The sequence below is a fragment of the Elephantulus edwardii genome, unplaced genomic scaffold (assembly GCF_000299155.1).
Source record: "Elephantulus edwardii isolate Elephantulus edwardi_28Jun2011 unplaced genomic scaffold, EleEdw1.0 scaffold00001, whole genome shotgun sequence".
In the NCBI taxonomy this organism is placed as follows: Eukaryota; Metazoa; Chordata; class Mammalia; order Macroscelidea; family Macroscelididae; genus Elephantulus; species Elephantulus edwardii.
Window position 1 is genome coordinate 23,951,250 of NW_006399751.1, and position 19,094 is coordinate 23,970,343.

Sequence of the window (19,094 nt, forward strand, 5' to 3'; positions counted from 1 at the left end):
TTTGTTGATGGGCACTTAGGTTGTTTCCAACCCCTTGCTATTGTGAACAAAGCCACGATAAACATGGATGTACATATGTCTGCTTGGATGTCAGTTATGGTCTCTTTGGTTATATTCCCAGTAGTGGAATTTCTGGGTCAAATGGTATTTCCATTTGCAACTTTTTCAGAAAGCACCATACCACCTTCCACAGTGGTTGCACCATTTTACACTTCCACCAGCAGCATTTGTTGCTTGCTGCTCTGTTAAATTTAGCTATTCTTACTGGGGTGAGATGATATCTCATAGTTGTTTTGATTTGCATCTCTCTTAGAGCTATGGATTTTGAACATTTGTTCATGTGTTTGTTAGCCATCTGAATGTCTTCTTTGATGAAGTGTCTGTTCATATCCTGTGCCCATTTTTCTGTTGGATTATTTACCTTTATCTTCTTGTGGTACTCAAGTATTTGATAAATTCTGGATATAAGTCCCTTATCTGATATGTCATTACCAAACACTTCTCCCCCCCCCATGTATTTATTAAGAAGGGAGATTTGTTGGCTTAGTGTTAAGGAGTTGCACTGCCAATCCAAAGCTATGTAGTTTGAATTGACCAGTTAGATGAGCAGTCTTCTGTGTGATTTTCTGCCTCTAAAAACCCACTTAAAGGTCAGCAGTGAGTCGTTCTGACTCAATGTTACACAACAACAATCCCTTAAAAGGGGGGAAAAATATTATGAGTTCCTAGAGAGAAAAACAGCCTCATGAGAGTGTTTCAGCTTGTTCTGTTACCAAAACAGTTATCTTGAAACAAAGTAAACTGAACAGAGAAAACTGAATGGTAGAAGCTGCTAGCACAGTCCATTGTCTGTTTTATTGCTAGCTAAAAATAGAATGGATTTGTCTTTTCACTTTGATATTTAGAAACTCATACCACAAGACTCACTTTTGATTGGAATACTACTTAAAACTGAGCTGAGTTCAATGGTGTACTTGTTACTCCAAGTTCTCTTTGTTGCTTTGAGAGAAAACTATTAAAGCAAAGGCAATTTGAATAATTCTTTTCTAAAACACTTTTTTTGTGTAGAGAGTTTATCTTGCCATTTTGTATGTTTTATCATTTTACAAGTGTTAGCAAATTTACTAATTAGAGAATTGAGGAAAATTTTCTTTACATTGGATAAAAGATAAGCCTGTAACTGGGAAGGCATGAGAAAATTTAAATGATGTACTCTAGTGTTCATTATAATCACACGGAACTAAGAAGCAGTCCTTAAAGAAAGCAAGGAAACACTGCATGGTTCAAAATCAGAAAAGGAGTGCGTCAGGGATGTGTCTTGTCTCCATACCTTTTCAGTGTATATGCAGAACAGATTATTTTGGAGGCTGGGCTTTATGAGGAGAAATATGGCATCAGGATTGGAAAAGGACTCATCAGCAACCTCTGTCATGAAGATGACACAACCTTGCTTGCTAAAACAGAAGAGAACCTGAAGTACTTGCTGCAGAAGGTCAAGGACTGTAGTCTTCAATATGAATTGAAGCTCAACATTAAGACAAAGATTTTCACCACTGGGCCAATTGGCAGCACCATATTAGATGGAGAAGAGATTGAGGTTGTTAACATTACAGCTTGCTCAGCTCCACAATCAGTACTCTTGGCATTTCAGTCAGGAAATCAAAAGATTAATTATATTGGGGAAAATCTGCTGTCAGGGATCTTTACAGAGCACTGAGAAGCAAAGATACCAGTCTGCAGACTAAGGTGCACCTGTCCAGGCTGTGTACCAGAGAGCTGGACAGAAGAAGAATCAATGCCTTTGAGTTTTGGTGCAGGAGTAGAGTCTGGAACATACCATGGACCGCCAAGAAAATAAGTTTGTCTTAAAGAGGGTGAAACCAAGTTTCTCCTTTGAGGCTAGGGTTTTGAAGCTCCATCTCACCTACTTTGGACACATGGTCAGGAGGGATCAGTCCTTAGAGAAGGGCATTATGCATTATGCTTGGAAGGGTGGAGGGACAGCACAGGAGAGGAAGAGCTTGGATGAGATGGATTGGTAACAGTAACTAGGGGGGAGGTAGGTGTGTCCGAGTCAATGAGACTGTCTCAGGACAGGGCAGGCTTCAGAGCTGTTTTACGTAGGGTCCCTAAGACTCTCAGGTTACTCTATGGCACATAACACAACAACAACTCTAATGTCACTTTTTAAATCCAATTAGAAGCAGTGAAAACAGGTTACCGTATATTGCTCTCTTACTGGTTTTCACCAAATAATATTGTTACATCCTGAAAGTTTAATTTTAATTGTAAAAGAAGTAGCCACAGCCTTTCATTAAAATATGCAGTCTTTTTTTTTTTTTTTTTTAAATATGCAGTCTTAAAACGTGGCCTGTTAAAATCTCATACTCTGTCACACATATCCTGAAAGGAAGCTCTCATGGTTTAGTGGTAAGGAGGTGTGCTGCCAACCTAACGGCACACAGTTTGACTCCACTAGCTGCTCTTTGGAAGAAAGATGGGCAGTCAGTCACCTGCCGTGCGATTTACTGCCTGTGAAAACCCCCTGGAGGATCATCAATGAGTTGGTTCCAAGTAGACATTATGTAACAACAATCTTAATATTTATTGATAAAGACTAATTTTGTATTAATGATACGTCCTCTTGCTTGTTCTCTAGGGAATGTATGTGTTTCTGCATGCGGTGAAAGGAACACCTTTTGAAACTCCTGACCAGGGTAAAGCAAGACTCCTAACTCACTGGGAACAACTTGACTATGGAGTACAGTTTACATCTTCACGGAAGTTTTTCACAATTTCTCCAATAGTTCTGTAAGTGGTATAAATTTTAGTTATAAAGAGGAATGGATGCAAAGAAGGCATTTTTTTATCTGACTGAATTTGCATTAGAATATTTTCTTAACAAACCTTGACCTCGGTATGTAGTGACTAATAAAGTAAACTAATTTTCATTTCAATTAATATAGCACCATTATATGCTAGACATTTTTAAGCAATATATGTATATTCCAATTCCTGTCTTTACGTTGCTTGTAAGAAAAGTAAACTCATAATATGTTTCCCACTAGAACGTCATTGATCAGTTACCACCAGTCACAAGAATGTTCAAATTTCTTGTGAGAGACAGTAGGAGTTATAGAAAAAAGAAGGCACTATTTCATTATAGGATAGACGTGGGCTAAATCTTACCTGTCACACCGCCAGGTTAGATTGTTCCTATGTGAAAATTGAGCTAATAATCATGCAAAACCTTTATCTAGACCAGGGAGCCAGTGTCCAAACAGAGCAAAGAAACACTGCATGGTTCAAAATAACGAAAGTAGTGTATCAAGGATGTATCCTTCCTCCATACCTTTTCAATCCATATGCACTACACATCATTTGAAAGGATAGACTTTATGAAGAAGAATGAGACATCAGGAAGGATTGGAGGAAGACTCATCCATAGCCTACGTTGTGCAGATGACACAACCTTGCTCCCCGAAACTGAAGAGGACTTGAAAGTCAAAGACTGCAATCTTCAGTGTGAATTGCATCTAAACAGCAAGAAAACAACGATGCTTACCACGAAGCCAGTAGACAGAACCATGATAGATGGAGAAAGAATTGAGGTTGTTAATGATTTCATCTTCCTGGATCCACAGTCAGCAATCTTGGCACCATCTGTCAGGAATTCAAAAGACGAGATGCATTGGGGAAAATTTGCTGTCAAGGATCTCTCTAGAGTGCTAAAGAGCAACAGTATCAGTTTAAAGGGAAAGATATACCTTATCCAGGCCTTGGTCTTCTCAGTTGCTTGCTGTTGCCTCTGAGAGCTGGACAGTGACTAAGGATGACAGAAAAAGAATTGATGCCTTTGAGTTGTGGCACTGGCGAATAGTACTGAACAGACCCTAGACTGCCAAGAAAACAAACAGGTATGACCTGGAGAGAGTGAAACCAGTTTGCTCCTTGGAGGCAAAGATTTTGAAGCTCCATCTCACATACTTTGGGTATGTCACTAGGAGGGACCAGTCCTTGGAGAAGAACATCATGATTGGAAGAGTGGAGGGACAGTGCAGAAGAAGACCCTGGATGAGATGGGTTGACACAGAGACAATGAGGGCAAGTGTGTGGGAGCTGGAGAGGTTAACGCAGGAAAGGACAAGATTCAGAGTCATTATTCATAGGGTCGCTTGGAGCTCTTGTTGCCTCGATGGCACATAACAACAACAATGCTGATACTTTAAGAAATAAATATCTTTCCGAATATGCTTGGCTACTAATTGAAAGGTTGGCAGTTCACATCTATCCAGAGATATCTCAGAAGAAAGACCCATTCACCTGCTTTTGAAAACTTAACCATTAGAAACATTGCCTTGTTGGCAATTTGTGCAAAGCATTTAACTTTGTATGATTGCCTTCTTGATATTTGTGCCCTCCACTAAGTGGTTCTTAACTCAGTTTTATGTTTAATATTTTATCCCCTCCTGACTCCTATCTGGTGAAGCTCTTTTTAGTAGCATTTCTTTAACATTTCCTGTATAGTACTATTTTTGTACCTTTGTTCAAATAACTTCTTCTACTTAAAATATCTCATTTTTTAATAGTTAGCCATCTGTATCAATGAATTTTATATTCACAGATTCAACCAACCAAGGTATGAAAAGAAAATATTAATTAAAAAGGAAAATATTAAAGTTGGGGGAGGAGTGGTCAAAGCAATCCTTCTAAGATTAAGAGAACTTAAACACATACATAGTGCTCCCTAGTGGCAAATATGGCAAAACTTCATCTCATGTACTTTGGGCAGGAGAAACTGTTCATTGGAAAGGGACATCTTGCTTGGAAAGGTGGAGGGTCAGTGAAAGAGAGTTAAGACCTTTAACAAGATAGATTGACCTCCAGTGATAGCAGCAATGAGCATGTGTCATAGATGAAGAGGATAACAAAGGATGGGACAGGGTTTAGATCCTATTGTTCATAGAATCCTTATGAGTTGTATTTGACTCACTGGCATCTAATAATAACAACAATAACAGCAAAGTGCTCTTTATGTAGCATTTACATTATAAGTAATCTAGAGATGATTTAAAGTAGAGAGGAAGAGGTTATATGGGAGAGATCCATACATAGGTTTTATTAATGTACTACAGTTTTATATAAGGGACTTGATGGCACTTGCATCATGTTATCTTCCAGGGTTCCTGGAATCAGTTTCCCCGTAGATACAGTAGGAAAACTATGTCTGTGTTTTACTCTTCATTCAAGATTTAAGTAATTCTTTCTCACTGACATTGTTTCTTTAACACTCAACCTTCAGTGGTAATACCTTGATTTCTTGTAGTATTACGTATACCTCATTGAGGCAGCTTTGTACAATTTATTTTATTATAAATACTATTATATCTACAAAGAGTTCATGAATACTTAGATTGCTTTAAATCTTAAACTCAGTAAACTTACATCATAGATGTATTTCACATGTTTTAAACACTGTATCAAAATGGCTTATACAAATAATATACCCATGATATCACTGGTGCATTCTAGAGTATTTGGAAAGCCATGTTGGTGCTGTTGTAATCCTTTAAACTGGACTTTAAAGGGTAAATTTTGGATAGATGATGACGCATAATGGAATGTATTTTTAAAATGACTGAAGCAATTAATCATAAAGTTGTAGGCTTTTCCATTTGATTTAGTTTTTGAGCATATTTAAAAAAATTTAATTGGCAGGGCACTTGTAAAATTAACTTAAAAAAAATTATCACTATGGTCTAACAAGGGAGCTCTGGTGGCTAATGGTGAGAGGCTGCACTGCAGTCTCACAGGCACAAGGTTTGAATCCACCAGCTGCTCCACGAGAAAAGAATGGGCAATCTCCTATGTGATTTACTGCCTCTGAAAACCCACTGGAGCTGTAAGTTTGTTCTGACTTGATGGCACACACGACACTAACATGATCTAACAAAGATATATGCAATAACAAGAAAAATAGTTACCTGTGTAGTTCTAGGTTCTGAATTTTGCATCCTTTCAGAGAAGGTAGGTGTGTTTGTAAGTTTAGAAATTTTTCATAGAATCTACAATTACTATTCATTAAAGCAAAAAAGGAGAAATGTTGAATGAACTGTAACATGAAACCATTCTAGGAAATTTAATCTCAGCCTACCAAATTATAGATGAAGCCACATTGAAAAAAATTACTAAATGTTACCCTAATTTGTTCATTGGAGGAAGTGTTAAAAACCTTCAGTTACATGAAAGAAAAGAAAAAGATTGAGGCTTATGGTTTATTTGCAAAAAATTCCTGAGGATAGTGTGTGAAATAGGTAAAAGGTAAAGAATTTCTCAATCAAAATGGTTTGGATCAATGCCTTTCAGTTGTGGTGTTGGCAAACAGAATTGAATATATCATAGACTGCCAAAAGGATAAACAGATCTGAAGGAAGTGCAACCAGATTGCTCATTAGAGACAAGGAAACTTCTTCTCACATAGTTTGGGCATGTTGTCAGAAGGGGCCAGGCCTTGTAAAAGATGTCATGCTGGCAGAGAGACAGGGTCAATGAAAGAGAGGATGACCTTCAAGGAATGGATTGATACAGTGACTGACAGGGGGCTTGAGCATGTTGATGATCATGGGATGGCACAGGTTGTTCATAGGGTCCCTGTGAGTTATAATAGACTTGATGGCACCTAACAGCATCAAATAGTTCTGAAAAGTATGTGTGCAACTATGCTGTTTTTAGTTATATTTGAAAATAACTGTTACTTATCTTTTTGAGAAACTAATGATGGCGTTTAAAAGAAAAGGCTATTAGAATATACTTTAATTATTAAATATACAGAGCTCTCGTTTTCGTGGCCTACTGGCAAGAAGCTGTGCTGCAATCCCGAAGGCACACAGTTTGAGGTGGAAGAATGGGAAATCTCCTGTGCAATTAACTGCCTCTGAAAACCCACTGGAGGGTCAGCTATGGATCAGTTCCAATTCTGTGATACACAGCAGCAACAACAATGTACATTAGAAGTAACTAGACACTCTATGGAAAGTAATTTCTTAGTTTTCCAGTAAGTGAAACTGTTTTCTTCTTTACATTTTATTAGTATTGTTGTTATGTGTCATGTTTTGGAACCAGTTCCTAGCTGGCCCTCCATCTGTTTTTCAGAGACTGTAAACCAGATGGGAGAAGATTGCCCATCTTCCTCCTGAGGAGTAGCCAGTGGATTTGAACTGCCTGCCTTTGCATTGGCAGCACAACTCCTTATCCAGTAGGCCACCAGAGCTTGCTGGTTTGTTTGTGGTTTTTTTTTTCTATATTAGGACACACTTAGTTGTTAACTGTATCTGCACTCTGAGTCATCCTTGGGTAAAACTAGGCTAGATGTTCTAACTTAGTGATACATTTATTTTATAATAGTTTTAAATTTGTTAGATGTTGCATGTCTTTAAATATATACATGTATTCACTTACAGCAAACTAGAGAGAATTTTACACCAGTGTTTTTCAGGTTTCTAGTTAATCTAGTTAGGGACCTTTTTAAGTACAACATGAAAATGAGAATATCAGCAGAGCAAGTGAGTGTTTGTTTTCTTTTAGAAATATTGAATTGTGACGGTACAGAGTAAAAAAACCAAAACAGCCACAACTCTCTCTGCCGTCTAGTCAGAACTTACTCAGAGCTGATTGTCCAGCAGATTTTCAGAGGCTGTAAAATTGCATGGGAGGACACTGGCCATCTTTCTCCCCTATAGTAGCTGGTGGATTTGAACTGCCTTCCCTTGGGTTGGCAGTGCAATTCCTTAACCCACTAGGTTTCTGGAATTCTCTACCTAGTATACTGTTGTTAGGTATTGTGGAGTTGAGTATGACTCATAGAGACCATATGAACAATTGATTTGAACCCATCCTAGTTATCCTCACACACACTTGAGCCCATTGATGCAGTCACTGTGTCAGTCTACCTGGTTGAGGGTGTTTCTTTTGCTACCCCTCCACCTTTCCAAGCACAGTGTCCTCCTACAAGGAAGTCATACCCAAAGTATGTGAGATGAAGCTTTATCATCCTTGCCTCCAAAGAGCACTCTCTCCAAGACATACCTATTTGTTCTTTTGGCAGTCCATGGGCTAGTCAGTACTCTCCCCAACACCACAGTTCAATGGCATCAATCAGTAACTTTCGTTATGCAAATGATGCCATCTTGCTTGCTGAAAGTGACGAGAACTTGAAGGACTTGCTGCAGAAGATCAAACACTGCTTCTTTCAGTATGGATTGCATCTCAATGCCAAGAAAACAGCACTCTCACCACTGGACTGAGAGGCAACATCATGATAGATACATGCAGAAAATATTGAAACTGTTACTGACTTTCTCTTACTTGGATCCATAATCAATACATTTGGTACCAGCAGTTGGAATATCAGGATTTGCATTGCACTGGGAAAGTCTGCAGTCAGGGACCTCTCCAAATTACTGAGAAGCAATGGTGTCAGTTTGAGGACTAAGGTGTGCCTTTTCAGTCATTTGCTGTATATCTGAGAGTTGGACAAAGAATGAGGATATCAGAAAAAGAGTTGATGCCTTTGAGGCATACCATAGAACCCTGTTTTTCAGAGTGGTTCTTAAACTTTTTGGTGGGTCACAATATGATTGAGGCACTGAATACAGAACTTCCTTTTAGCAATATTCTTACTTATAAATATAAAAGTGCAATTGAATAGGGCTACTATTTTAGCCCTGGTTGAAAATCTCCTCTACTCTAGGAGATCCTAAGTAGTGACATGATGACAACAGTGTGCAGCTGAGATGGTAAGAATGGCACAGTATGAGTCAGGGTTTCATTCTTCTGGAGCCATCTTGAGTCACAGCCAGCTTGATGGTATCTACCAACAACAAAGCTGCACTGTATAAAACACATACAACAGAAATGAAAAATGTGCACATGTACCTTCATTAAAATTTAAACTGATTTTTAAAACTCTAATCAACCTAAGCCCACTCTAAAATGTTTGCTTGTGTTTTAGTATCAAAACCAATTCTACTCTGATGTTTTAAATACCTTTTTATTTTTTTTTTAAGTCTAAGTAATTTTACTTTTAGATGTTAACAGGTATTTTTTGTGGTGTGTTTTTCCCCCCCTACAGATATTTTCTGGCCAGTTTCTATACGAAGTATGACCCAACTCACTTCATTCTAAACACAGCTTCTCTGCTGAGTGTGCTAATTCCCAAAATGCCACAACTACATGGTGTTCGGATCTTTGGAATTAATAAGTATTGAAATGTGTTGAAACTGAACAAAAATTCCTACAGCTACTCAAGTTTCCTGGAAGGATAGAGTAGTTAGTATACTGCACTATTTCTGTGGCAGTGTGAAATGAGAATTGAATTTTCCAGTTGCTGGTTCTTCATATACTGTTGTGAAGTGCCAATTTTTCCTAGACGATGTCTCTCTAATGCCTCTGGTATATTCTTAGAATATACCAGAAAGAGAGGCTTTATGTGCCAGCTGGGCAGGCCCAGCTTTTAAGGGGCAAAACAGTGAAGGTGTAATAGATAGACCTAAAGCAAAAATAGATCTATAAGAAACTAGGATTAGCATAGTTTATAATGAATGGGCATTACGTTATAGAATAAAATTTCCAATCATTTAGTCATGGTTATTTTAAGCAGACTTACATGTAAACCATAATCATCTCTTTAAAAGTTTACTATATATTGTTTTTATTACCATATATATTCCTATGTTCTTGTTTTATACAATCCAATTTCTACTTTAGTGTATATTTTTGTGGTTTTGTTGACTCATAGATGAGGCCATTTTTACATTTACTAAATTAACTGAAGTCATGAAGATCTTCCTTTGTGACTGAATAGTGATAGAATATTAACATTAAGCTTCTGAGTCAGACTTCTGATTTTGGAATAAGCTGGGTTTTGCTGACTTTAGATATAAGGTTGCTGTCACTATGAGTCGCAAGCGACTCAACGGCACATAACAACAAACAACAACAACAAACCAGTTAAGATAATTTCTTTTAAGCAGCTAAAGTATATACTAATTTAAAGTTCTTTGCTTATTTGATTGAGGAAGTGAATTGTTAAAATCTGCCATTCTTTAGAAAAGAAAATAAAGCATAGCCAGCCACACAGCTAACCAGTGATCTGGCAAGAAACTGCTTCTTTCGCGTTAGAACCAAAGTAAGCCATTTTCAGCTGCTCTACAGTAAAAGATAACTTCTTTTTTCTTAGTCTATGTGCAACCTCAATATTTTGTCCATTAATATATTTGCCTTTTAACAATGTGGATTTTAATTTAGATAAACCTAAACTATCAAAAGCAACAGCTATATAGAAATTTTTGTGACTTTGAGAAGTTTTTTATAGTTGTTGCCTTTAATTACAAAAAAAGAATATATACTATTTTGAGAAGTGAATGTGTCAAAAACAGTTCTGGTACAGGACGGTACTAAAAAAAACCAGTAATTTGTAAATAAACTTGAGTTAAAAAACAGTTTGTTTCAATAAAAGAACTTTTGGGGATAATGATCATTGTTTTGTATTTTAAAAGTGTTGCATTTAGAAATCAGTTGTATGATACTGCCCCTTTGTGTGTTTGTCTGTTCCTATGTATTTTTTAAATAACTGGCAATCTGTACTTTAATAAAAATTTTTTCCTTGATGAAAGTTTCTTTCAGAAACCAGGTTTTGTCATTAAAATTGTATTTCAAGTTATTTTTAAGTGATGAATTTGTAAAATTAAGATTTTTAAATACTGGGGTGTTTTTTGTTTGTTTTTTGGCTTTTTGTTTTGGTTTTCTATTTGTTGTATTTGGATTTTGGGGGGGTTTTGGTTTGCTTTTCATTTTAAAACTTAAATAGCTCAGAATGCTATATTTTTATATAGACATCAGAGATGGAAGTCTCTTTCTGACTCAGGCCCTTTCTTCTGTTTTACCCACTTTCACTTGTTAGTGTTTGAAAATTATAGTATATTGGGGGCCTGTTCTGTCCTCATGGCAATCCCCCATGTACAGAGTATAACTGCTTCATAGGGTTAAAGAATGACCTTTCTGTAGCAGATCACCGTGTTGTCTTTCCTGTGAGCTTCTGGGTGGATTTGAACTGTCCACTTAATTGACAGTGGTCCAGCACTTAACAATTACCTTGAGTTGATTGTTGGAATCAATTCAATGATAATAACACTGTGCAAGAGATTGTTTTAAATGTTGTGGGTACAGTATGGAAATAAGACAGATCAAACCCCTCTTACATTCCTGTATTCCAGTTTAAAAACAGATAATAAATGAGTAAATAAATACATGTTTCATGTAATGTTAAATGTTATGAGGGAAGGGGAAATACTAAGTAGATGTAAGATAGAGGAACTATTTTTGAAAGATATTTCCCTGAAGATCATACCTAAGAAGGTGACATTTGCTTATAAACTATTGACATAAAGGAGGAAGCAGTGCACAGTTCTGGGGAAAGTGCATTCCTAGTAGAGGTAATGGCAAGTAGGCCTCTGAAGAACGTTTGAGGATTGTGTGCTTGAGAGAAAGAATAAGTCACTGAGGCTAAAAAGGAGGATAGTAGTAAATGAGGTAAGAGAACTAGGGAGGGGCAAAATCATATAGGTCTTGGTAGACCAAAGTAGTGTATATTTTATTCTAGGAGTACCAATGGAATTATTCAAGAAGCTGGACTTTGGAAAATAATTTAGTATCAGGATTGGAGAATGACTCATCAATATGTGTGTTATGCAGATTACATAACCTTCCTTGCTGAAAGTGAGGACTTGAAGCAATTACTGCAGAAGATCAGAGATGTTCATATACTTTGGGTATTTTTTTAGGAGAGGCTGTTCCTTGGAGAAGGACATCATACTTGAAAAGGTGGAGGGACAGTGAAGACCCTCAGCCAGGTGGATTGACAGTGACTACAGCAGTGGGCTTTGGTGTGTCAGGCTGTGAGGATGGCACAGGATAGAACAAGGTTGTTCATTGTATCTGAATGAGTCATACTTGAGTCAATGGCACCAAACAATGCAAAGTTTATACAGGTGATTAAAGGGATTTTCTTTTACACACACACACACATACATACATATATGTCACTGATACTGTTAAGGATAAACTGATTAGAAAATAGGAAGGATAGTTAGGACGCTGTTGCAGGCAAGAAATGTTCAAACTAAGAACGTAGTCCAAGTGTTGATAGGTCATAGTTGAGATGTGTTTTGCAAGTACAGTCACAAGATGCTGATAGGCAAACTGCCCAAACTAATTCAGTTGTCTAATCTGAAAAATGGGAATAGTATCTACTTCATAGTGTTATTTTGAGTAAAATGGTATTTGAACACATGGTTCCATTTTATCAATAATGTTATTGTTATACAATTTAAAAAACAAAACAGGTTCCAAAACCAAAATTCTAACATTTAAGTAATTAATTGATTTAAATATTTTTACATTTTACTGGACTAGCACTCTTATGTTTGGATATAATATTTACAAATTTTTATACCCAGAGCTCCACACTGCATAAAACAAAAGTGTATGTTTACCCTAGCTATAACTTTCTGTTATAATACCTTACCTGTTAAAACTCTTAAGCCTAGGACAGGAGAGGGAAGAATCTTGGGACAAATCCATTCAAATGGTAACAATTTTACATATAAGTGTTGTTAAGTTGTTCTATAACTGTATTCTTTTCCCTAAGTTCATAGAGTTTCCAGAGACATGTTGTTTAGGAAGTGGATGGCCACTCCTGCTTCCAAGCTTGTCTTAATCTGGGAGCTTCACCAAACACTCCACCATGGGGTAGCCATTATGGCATTTGACACACCAATGGCAGTGTTCAGCATCACAGCAACCCCAAGTTAGCTCAGTACAGCAAATTGACAAACCAGTGCTGTACCATTTAGAAGAATATTAATCCAAAACACAATTAACAGCAGGCTCAAGGGTCCAACCTACTTTTAAATACCAAGGCCCTCTACCAGTCCTTTTGACTAAACAAAAAGCTTCTGGCCACACCTTATTGTTAGCTAAATTGAGCAAATCAAATCAGCTCACACACAATTGGGAACAAAATAAAAAACCAAACAGTCCACACCTAACCCTCAACCAATAAAAAACAACCCACCTTCTCAATAAATATAAATACTCATTTCAATATAGGCGGAAGGAGGTGCAAGAATATGCTGAAGGTTGCAATTATTGTTAGGAACCAGGAATTATAATAATGCATTGCAATTGCATATCACAGATTACAACTCATAGCAACCCTATGAACAATAGCACTGAACCCTGCCCTATCTTGAGTCAATCTCATTGTGTCTGACACACCTGCCTCCATTGCCACAGTCACTGTGTCAATCCATCTCATCCATTCAGCCTTGGTCGCTGAAACTGAGGATGTGAAGCGTTTGCTGCTGAAAGTCTGCAGTCTTCAATACAGATTGCATCTCAACATCGAGATAATATTCTCTCCATTGGACCAATTGACAACATTATGACAGATAAAGAAAAAAATTGAAGTTGTTAACCATTTCATCTTGCCGGGATCCACAGGCAACACTCTTGGCACCATCAGTCAGGAAATCAAAAGACAAGTTGCTTTAGAAAAATCTGTCAGGTACCAAATCAAGAGTACAAAAGAGCAAGGATGTCAGTCTAGAAACTAAGGTGTGCCTGATCCAGGCGATGGTCTTCTTAGTTGTTTGCTGTGCATCTGAGAACTGGACTAACTAAAGTTGACAAAAGAATGCTTTCGAGTTGTGGTGCTGGAAGAGTATTGACCACAGCATGCAATGCCAAGAGAACAAACAGGTCTGGCCTGGAAACAGTGAAACCAGGTTACTCTCTGGAGGCATATATTTTGAAACACTGTTTCATATACTTTGGGCATGTTGTCAAGATGGAGAAGGACATCATGCTTGAAATGATAGAACTGTCAGTATAGGAGAGGAAGATCTTAGATGGATTGCTACAGTGCCTATGGCATAGATTTTTAAAAATTTTCTATTGATTTGCTTACTAATACATATATTTTTAAGGTTAAGTGAATGTTAGCTTCGCCATCTTTACGTTTTCTATTTTTCTTAAATAAGTCAGCCCCAGGTAATTCCTAGTAAACAGGGAGGACCAATTTACACTGACAGGAAGCACTTTTGTTCTCTGAAACCAGCCAAAACTTCATGAAGGAATCACTAGTTTCCATATTTCTTTAAAGTTTTAAAAAACAAACATGAAACCAAACACAAAAGTTGTTATTTCAGGACATAACTTTGATTACGTGGTCTCAGAAATTACTGCAGTCCAGTTGAGCTGTGGTGCTGGAGAAGAGTATTGACTATATACCATGAACTGCTAGAACAAACAGGTTTGACCTTGAGAGGGTGAAACCGGGCTGCTCTTTGGAGGCAAGAATTCTGAAGCTTCCTCTGACGTACTTTGGACATGTTGCAAGGAAGGACCAGTCTTTGGGACATCGTGTTTGGGAGGGTGGAGGCGAAGCACAAGAGAGGAAGACCGTCCATGAGAAGGATTGATTCCGTGACTGGGGAAATGTGTCGGAGACAATGAGGTTGACATAAGATAGAGCAGGGTTTAGGGCTCTTGTACATAGAGTCGCTGTGAGTTGCAAGCGACTCGACAGCACATAACCACCACAAGAAGTCCAGACACTCCAGCAGGTTGTCAGAGGCTGTAAATAATTGAGAAGAGATTTCAAATGTCCACACCATACCCTCTACTCCCGTTATCTGTGGACTGGCTGTTCAACTCTTCTTAGATTCCATGTTAACATTCTTGAGTAGAAAGAACCCTATTCTCTTCAAAACCCACTGTCATCAAGTTCCCAGGATCATTGACTGAATATCCCACAGGGTTTCCAAGACTGTAAATCTTTATGCAAGCGGACTAACTCAGCTCTCCTGTCTCAGCGCTTCGTGAATTCCAATCAGTCCCAGTTTCAATTAGAAGCCAAATGCTTTACCCACAGTGCTACCAGGACTCCGCCTTTTCTCACCCAAAGACCAGTTAAAAGGAATGATGGCATGGTTTTAATTCAATATTTGTATTCAAAGAAATATGAGTACATCCAACTGTGTGATCTCGTCCAGCTCTCTCCTTAACTAGGAATTTGGAGGAAACGAAGCAACAAAAACACAGCCGGTTAGAAACGAGGCTGAGCAGTCGTGGCAAAAGCTCTCCTAGTGCAGCAGCCCTCTAGGACGCTCGCGCCGCCTGATGACATCACTTCCGGAACGCCGGCGTCAGCGTCGTCCGGCCCTGGAAAGGGCGCTGGGTTCCTTCTGCAAAGAAGACGAAACTCTGTCCTCTTAGGAAGGTGAGAGATCATGCTCACCCTGGGCATACTGATAATTTTGCATTCCTAGAAAAGCAGTTCGAGTCAGACCCCCTTGTTGGCCTGGTGCACTGGGTTCATTGGGAAGCTGCTTAGCTACAAAAACAAAAACAAAACACACGTGCTTAGCACAAACCTCTAACGGGGTAGCCCGTAGTCTTGCCAGTATTTGGTGATACGAATCTGTAGCCTATAGATAACGTGCCCGGGCTGTGCTGTCCTCGACCACCTCCCCTACTCTAAGTCCTGTATGTGGCCCAGCTGAACTCCCCACCCCCTCCAAAAAGAAAGAAATCCCATTGGTAACTATTGGATTCTGACTCGGCTTCCCTATAGGATCGAATAGAACCACCCTGTAGACTAACAAGACTAAATCTCATGAAAGCAAACTGCTTCATCTTTTCCCCACAAAGTGACTTAGTGGGTTTGAGCTGGCAACCTATGACATTAACCTACTGCACAATCATGCCTACGATGTTATTTACCACTGTTTGAATCTCCAGTGTTTTTCATTAGTGTTGCAGGAAAAGGGCTTAAACGCCCAGCAGAGTTCTTGGACAAGTGATTTTTAAGTGTGAAATTAATTATTTAGCAATCTGCAAGCATTTGAGTTTTTAGTGATGGACTGCTCTAGTGGCTTAATGTCATATTGCCAAACTCTAGTTCTTAGCACGAGGGTCTAATCAACCAGGATTTCATATCAAGGGAAAAAGATGGACAAGAATAACTTCCAACCCACAGGTACACGACACCACTTTGGAAAAACAAATTTCTGTGTTCTAACAAGCCTCGGTAGTAAAATAAAAAATAAAATTCAATTTAATGGAAAATATAATTAATGGATAAAATAAGCACTAAGTTGCAGTCATTTTAGTGTTTCTTTAAGGTGTGCTTTATGTGAACACTTGTTTCTAAATTATGTAATTACATCTTGTTTTGGATTTTATGTGAACGTATTTCGGTTTTGAGCTAAAGGATTCTTTTGAAAGATGTTTCCAAAAATGAGATATGCTTATTTTTGTTTGTCCCAGGATGCCTTATTGTTTGATTTTTTTTTTATCACATTTAGTCTTAGTTTTAGCAAAGAACACTTTTTAGAGGACTATCCATGAAATGGGAACTCTAGTTGGGAGCTTGGGCGATTTCTTGTTATGGTTAGGGGCCATCGAGGGCAGTACAATTCATAGTAACCCTATGAACAACACATCAGAACCGTGTCATTTCTGCACCATCTTTATTCCTGACACATTGAGCCAGTTGCCCCAATCAGCATATCCGTTCATCTCATTAAGGGTCTTTCTCTCTTTCACTGGCCCTCCACCTTCCAAGCATGATGTCCTTTCCCAAGGAATAACCTCTCCTGACAACATGCCCAAAGTATGTGATGAAGTTTTGCCATATTTGCTTCCAAGGAGTTCTATGGTTACACTTTCCCCAAGACCTACCTGTTTGTTCTTTTGGAAGTCCATGGATTAATCAGTGTTCTTCCTCAACATTACAGCTCAAAGGCAGCAATTCTTATGTCATCCTTATTCATTGTCCATACCTCAGATGCAAAGGAGGTGATTGGAAAGTGCATGGCTAGAATCAAGCACACCTTAGTCTTTAAATTGAAATTATTGCTCTGTAGGACTTTGGCAAGGTCCCTAACAGCAGGCTTCCCAATGCTCTGTCTCCTAATATGACTGCTGGTACCAAGGGTGTTGATTGTGGATCTAGGTAAATTGAAATCATTGACAAGTTCAATCTTTTAATAAATCTACCATGATGATATCTGTTAGCCCATTTCTGGACTTTTTAAAGAAGAATGTGGCATTAGGATTGGAGAAAGACTTAACAACTTGTATTATGTATGAGAAACAGCTTTGTTTACTGAAAATAAGAAAGATTTAAGGTGCTTGCTGCAGAAGATCAAGGAATATAGCCTTCAATATGGGTTACATCTCAACATCAAGAAGACAAACTGGTGCAAACAGGCAACATCATGATAGATGGAGAAAAGATTGGTGGCTTAGTGGTAAGGAATTGTGTTGTCAACCCAAAGGAAAGTAGTTCAAATTCACTAGCTGTCATGGGAAAGACAATGGACATTCTCCTCTCCTGAGATGGATAGTCTCTGAAAACCCCTTGGAGGATCAGCTATGAGTTAGTTCTAACCCAACAGCACATTAACAGCAAAAACAGGTGACCTAGAGCATCAGGAGTTGTTCTACCAAGCCAAAAACAGGCAGTTCTGACCTACTGAGGCCTCTTGGGGAGAAAGATGAACATTCTCCTCCTAGGCAATTCACAGCCTCTGAAAACCTACTGGAGGGTCAACTGTAAGTTGGTTCATACTCAGAGATAGTGAAAATGAGTGTTCCATGAAATAACTGCATTATAATAAGTTTTTATAATGTATAATGAATGAGAACAACATGAAAATACCATTAATAAAGCTCTGAAACAAGTCTTATTTCCTCCTCAGCATTATCTTTCATTTATACAATAGTATAAGAAATAACATACTCACAGACATTATACTTTGAGGGAAAAAAATGTTCTTTTCAAACTTTGCTATGTGCCATGAAGTCAAATCAGACTCAAAATCATTAAGTCAAAACCTGACCCTCCAGCAGTTGTTGCTTTTGCTGTAAGTCACCTGGAGGAGCTTGCCCCTACTACTTGTGCCGCATAGCTGGTGGATTCCAGCCACCTGCCTTTGGGTTGACAGTGCAACTCCCTATATAAATACAGTTTTATAAAAATAAGCTCTCAGTACTTTGCTTAACAGAATGTCTGATTTGTAAACAAAGGAATTGTTAATGCCTAATGTCACTTTCCAATGATTGTTTCTGTAATTCTTTTCCAGGAATTATCTGTAAAGTAAATATGCTCATACTGAATAAGACGGCAGGATCTTTTTCTAAGCCATCAAAAAGAAAAATTTATGAAATACTAAGATGTTTTCTTTTTCATCCTGGAAAACGATTTCTCCATAAACTAGTGTTGGGAATTGAAACCAGTTGTGATGATACAGCAGCTGCTGTGGTAGATGAAACTGGAAATGTGTTGGGAGAAGCAATACATTCTCAAACTGAAGTTCATTTAAAGTAAGTCATTATCATTTTGTATTTGTCATATATTCAAATGTATATATGTCTTTGTCATATACTTATTATCTAAATTCACCACGTAGGGGACATTTAGTAAAGCAGCCTAATGATAAGGAGTTGCACTGCTAACTCAAGACATAAAGTTCAAATCCACCCATCAACAAATGAATGGATAGAGAGGCTGTGGTATATTCACACAATGGAATACTACGCTGCATTGAAAAATAAGGAATTCATGCAGTATTCAAAATGGATGACCCTGGAGGACATTATGCTAAGTGAAGTATCTCAGTCACAAAAGAACAAATATTGCATGGTGCCACTATTTTAAAACAGGACTTACCTCGGGGTTGGGGTGAGACTGAGTAATGTATACTGCATTGAAACAGATAAGGGAGAAAACTGTTTAAAAGGGATATATGATTAGGTATTTTTGTCATGACAGGAGTCCAGAGTGAAGGCTGCATAGTGGAGTGGACCTGGGGGAGGGTTTGTAAAACAGTGAAAAAAATTTTACTTTTCCGAGAGTGTAGTGAACTAGGAGGGAGGGTTGGGAGGGTAGAAAAGCGCCACCATCAATGAATGGAAATCCAAAGTCTCTGTAAATTTTCGTTGAAATTAATAATAAATTTTTTAAAAAT

General features: G+C 38.1%; 2 protein-coding genes across 3 annotated transcripts in view; both read left to right on the forward strand.

The window, feature by feature from the left end:
• ORMDL1 (ORM1-like 1 (S. cerevisiae)) overlaps window positions 1–9,266 on the forward strand; it is a 19,727-nt gene extending 10,461 nt beyond the window's left edge. The window contains exons 2-3 of the mRNA XM_006878760.1: window positions 2,660–2,811; window positions 9,131–9,266. Of these exons, the coding sequence (XP_006878822.1) occupies window positions 2,660–2,811; window positions 9,131–9,266 (288 nt within the window). The remainder of the gene's footprint in view (window positions 1–2,659; window positions 2,812–9,130) is intronic.
• An 8,949-nt stretch (window positions 9,267–18,215) lies between these two features.
• The window catches only part of OSGEPL1 (O-sialoglycoprotein endopeptidase-like 1), a 12,775-nt gene continuing 11,896 nt past the window's right edge, over window positions 18,216–19,094 (forward strand). For both annotated transcript variants that reach the window (XM_006878762.1, XM_006878761.1), the window contains exon 1: window positions 18,216–18,450. In XM_006878762.1, the coding sequence (XP_006878824.1) occupies window positions 18,230–18,450 (221 nt within the window). In that variant the 5' untranslated portion in view covers window positions 18,216–18,229. The remainder of the gene's footprint in view (window positions 18,451–19,094) is intronic.